Raw genomic sequence first — 3557 nt, forward strand, 5'->3', positions numbered from 1 at the left:
GTGTGTGTGTGTGTGTGTGTGTGTGTGTGTGTGTGTGTGTGTGTGTGTGCGTGCACGCACGTAGGCTTCGCCGTCCGGCCTTCCTGACGTCTGTGTGCGTCTGGAGCTCCGGCCGTACTCCCTGCACTCACCGCTGGAGACGGGCCGATGAGGATTGGCTCCCCCTGCCCAGACGGTCAGCTGCTCGTCTCGGCCAGGGCGGCCATGTTTACCTATCGGTAGCGTATTAGTGGACGACAGGACCCCCCAGGCAGAGAGCAAACGCCACATCCGGAGCGGCCCGCTCTACGCCCACCCTAACCGGCTTAAAGCCAATCGACTTCATGTTTCTCTATATTCCCCCGTGAACGCCTTCATAAGTCAGCGGGCAAACAGTTTGCTTGGCTTTACGACCCCCCCCCCCCCCCCCCCCCCCCCTCCCTCCCACCCTCCCTCCCACAGTGAGTGTAAACAGGGCAAGGCTAAGACAAAAGCCGCGTGTCAATGTGGTCGCGCATGTGAATGGAGGCGGATCAGGAAAGAGCAGAGAGTGCTAAGTGAAACTAAATACTTTATTTAACTAATCTGATGTTCATTCAAACATATACAACACCTCAAACACACCGTGAGTGACTGCAACACATTTTAATTAGAAAAAAAACAACAACACAATGTACTATATATATATATATACAAAAAGTGCTCGTGTGTGAAAATCCTCCCAAAATGCCCGTTTAAATAGAAAGTACTGTATTAAATACGCCAGTGACAAAACACTCGCAGTGTTTGCCGCCTCACGCTATGGAGACATTGTCCAACGTGCACGCGCACTTCTCCACCACCATGTTGGGGAACTCGGCCACCTCGATCTCCGTGTAGTCGCCCTTCTTCACCAGGTACATGATGGGCAGCGGCGCGCTCTCCGACACGCTGCAGCGCCGCTCGCCGTAGCCGAAGTGGCGCCTGGGCTGCTTGCAGGCCCCCGCGCAGCGGTAGGCCTGGTAGCCCGCCGGCTCGATGACCCAGTACTGCGTCCAGGTGAGCGAGCGGAAGTTGATGAAGTGCTCCTCCCGGCAGCAGGCGTCTCTGTTCCGCTCGCAGTCGCCGCGAGAGCTGAGGGAGGAAACGGCACAGGGAGTCAGTCAGGAGGTCGGCTGTCGTTTAAAATCTTTTCTTTAAGTCTCATTTGCACCTAGAAATACAAAACTGTTAAATAAATGTAATTTTTCATTTTTATTTTTTAATGTTTTTGTGTTTGGGACATTTAAGAAAGGTTAGATTTCATTAAAAAAAAAATTACAATTTAAAACATGGAAATCATATACTTCAAGTTAGATTTTAAAAAGGTCAAGAAGCACCTTATTTTCTTCTAACAGGCTTTTTTTTTTTTTTTTTAAATACAAGCAGATCAGACTTTCAGAAAAGGATATTGGAATTAAAGGCAAAATGAACTCATGAATTAAACCCATTACCAACTGCTGTTATAATAATGCTGAATAATGTGTTGAAACTAGAAAATTCCACAGGGAGTTTTGTGTGCCTGCCTCTCCCATCCACTTGGCACGGATACATTTTTTCGCAGTTTTTTGGGGGGGGAAACGTTTTGATGTACTTTTTGTGTCTGTGATCCCAACGGTGCTGGAATCAGTGAATAAACAGCAGGGAAAAGTAATAATAATAATAATAATAATAATAATAATAATAATAATAAAAATAATAATGCCCAGGATAGTAATCTTGGTGCCTTGCCACAAGAGGAGGCAAAATCAAGTCTGTTAATAATAATTAACAGTTAATATTACAAAAAAGGAGCTAAAAATATATACATCCTTTTTTCTTTTTTTTTTTTGAGTGCCGCATTTCTCCATCGTGCGTAAAGGAGCGAGGCGACGCCCACACCTCGCGCGCTCCAAACCCTCCTCAGCTCGAACCGCAAACGGCGACCTGGCCCTAATTGTCACACTGATACAATGTCCTGTATATCAAAAGCTGGCGCCTCGGCCTTACCCGTACTCTTCGAGGTCGAGTGTGTAGAGGACGAGCTCGGGCGTCACCGAGGTGTTGTTGTTCGTCTGCTCCTGGGTGGTAAAGCGGACACTCTTGGCCGCCTCTGCCGCGTAGCTGCCAGGTCTCTCGCCCTCGATCCACACCTCCAGGTGCATAGGTGTGTTCCTGCGCGTCTTGGACCAATAGTGCACCGCCTGAGTGACATCAAAGCTCTTCCAGCCGGTCTCGCGAATGGGGATCAACCTGTGAACGAGATGATTAATTGAAATGGGATTTTTCCGCCGACCACCACTGAGCGTTCGCGTAATCCACTTAAATGGAATTCAATTTGTTTCCAGACGGGTTCTTACCGTGAGTCCACCAGAGAGGTCCTGTTGGACGTCTCGTCCAGCCAGTAGATGCTGACCCTGGCGTTGGTGATCGGCCGGTGGTTCCTCCTGTCCGGGGCAAAGCGCTTGGTGTGGGACGCCTGCTGGAACAGCTTCAGCTCCGCCATGGTCACCTCGCTGTTGTTCGGGATCCGCTCATCCATGTCGAACACGACGCGATGCCGAGTGGTGTCAGAGTACACATACTCCCCGGAGATATCTAAGGCAAGAAGCATTTGGGCTGCTGTGGTCATTTTGTTTCTCACAACTCCATCAAATTCGTTTTCACGGCTGGGAGAATTTGGTGCGTAAAAATGTCTTTATGCGTATTTACGCACGGAAATGACTCTGAAGTCGAGCTCGTATTTCCTCCAAATGATATCAATCCTTGTAAATTGCTTCTTTTATGTTAAAAATAAATAAATAGAATAACATCCTTACCTGCATTACCAGGGATTCCCCTCAGGATGCCCGCCAGACTGGGAAGAGATCTGCGTTTCCTGCTGTGATGCATCTTCAGCATGGACACGTACTTGTTCCTGATGTGCGCCGGAACCACCAGGCTTTCCAAATCCCTTTTGTGGATCTTCGGAAGTTCGTCCAAGCCGAGTCTGTGCAGTAGTGCGTCCTTCATATCCTGGTGGGTAAAAGCCCCGGCGAGTCCACAGAAGGCGGCGCACAGGACACAGGCGCGGAGGAAATCCATGAGGGAGAGTTTGGAGTTGTGACAGACAGGAGGAGCAGCACAGTAGCAGAGACACGCAGGGAGACACAGCCTCTCTCATCTGAGGCCCCCCCTTATATTGTTGCGTCCCTCCCAGCCGTTCGCACTTTGTCGATGGGGGCGGGGACCCTTATCAGAACAAAGGTGCGACAATGCAGCCCCATCCTGAACAGGATATCTAAGTGGCCATACTTCAAACAACAACAATTAGACTCGAGTGGCGTTGGCATTGTGGAGGTGTAATTTCACTGTGGCTTCTCTAAAGAGATGTTTGAAGTCGGTGGGGTTTTTTTTGTTTTTTTTTTGCTGCAGAAGGATTCCGGAGGGGGAAAAATCTGCTGAGATGGACTGAAAAGTGCTTTAGAGGCTGGTGGAAAGGAAAGTGACATTTAAGTCTGTTTGCCTTAAATATAGTGAAAATATCAACTGCGCCGAGAATGTTCCTACACTTTGAGATTCACGGGAGAATTTGCTGCGTA

At 48.8% G+C, this 3557-nt stretch overlaps 1 protein-coding gene across 1 annotated transcript; it reads right to left on the minus strand.

Moving 5' to 3' along the window:
* Positions 1-773: 773 nt before the first annotated feature.
* On the minus strand, positions 774-3242 carry lft1 (lefty1; the record flags this gene model as incomplete). The annotated part of the gene is given in 6 exon segments (XM_080491294.1): positions 774-1092; positions 1987-2229; positions 2337-2574; positions 2796-3135; positions 3139-3167; positions 3170-3242. Coding segments are annotated over 6 exon segments (1242 nt in total).
* Between the last annotated feature and the right edge of the window lie 315 nt (positions 3243-3557).

Source organism: Lipophrys pholis (genome assembly GCF_963383615.2).
Source record: "Lipophrys pholis genome assembly, chromosome: 21".
Taxonomy (NCBI): domain Eukaryota; kingdom Metazoa; phylum Chordata; class Actinopteri; order Blenniiformes; family Blenniidae; genus Lipophrys; species Lipophrys pholis.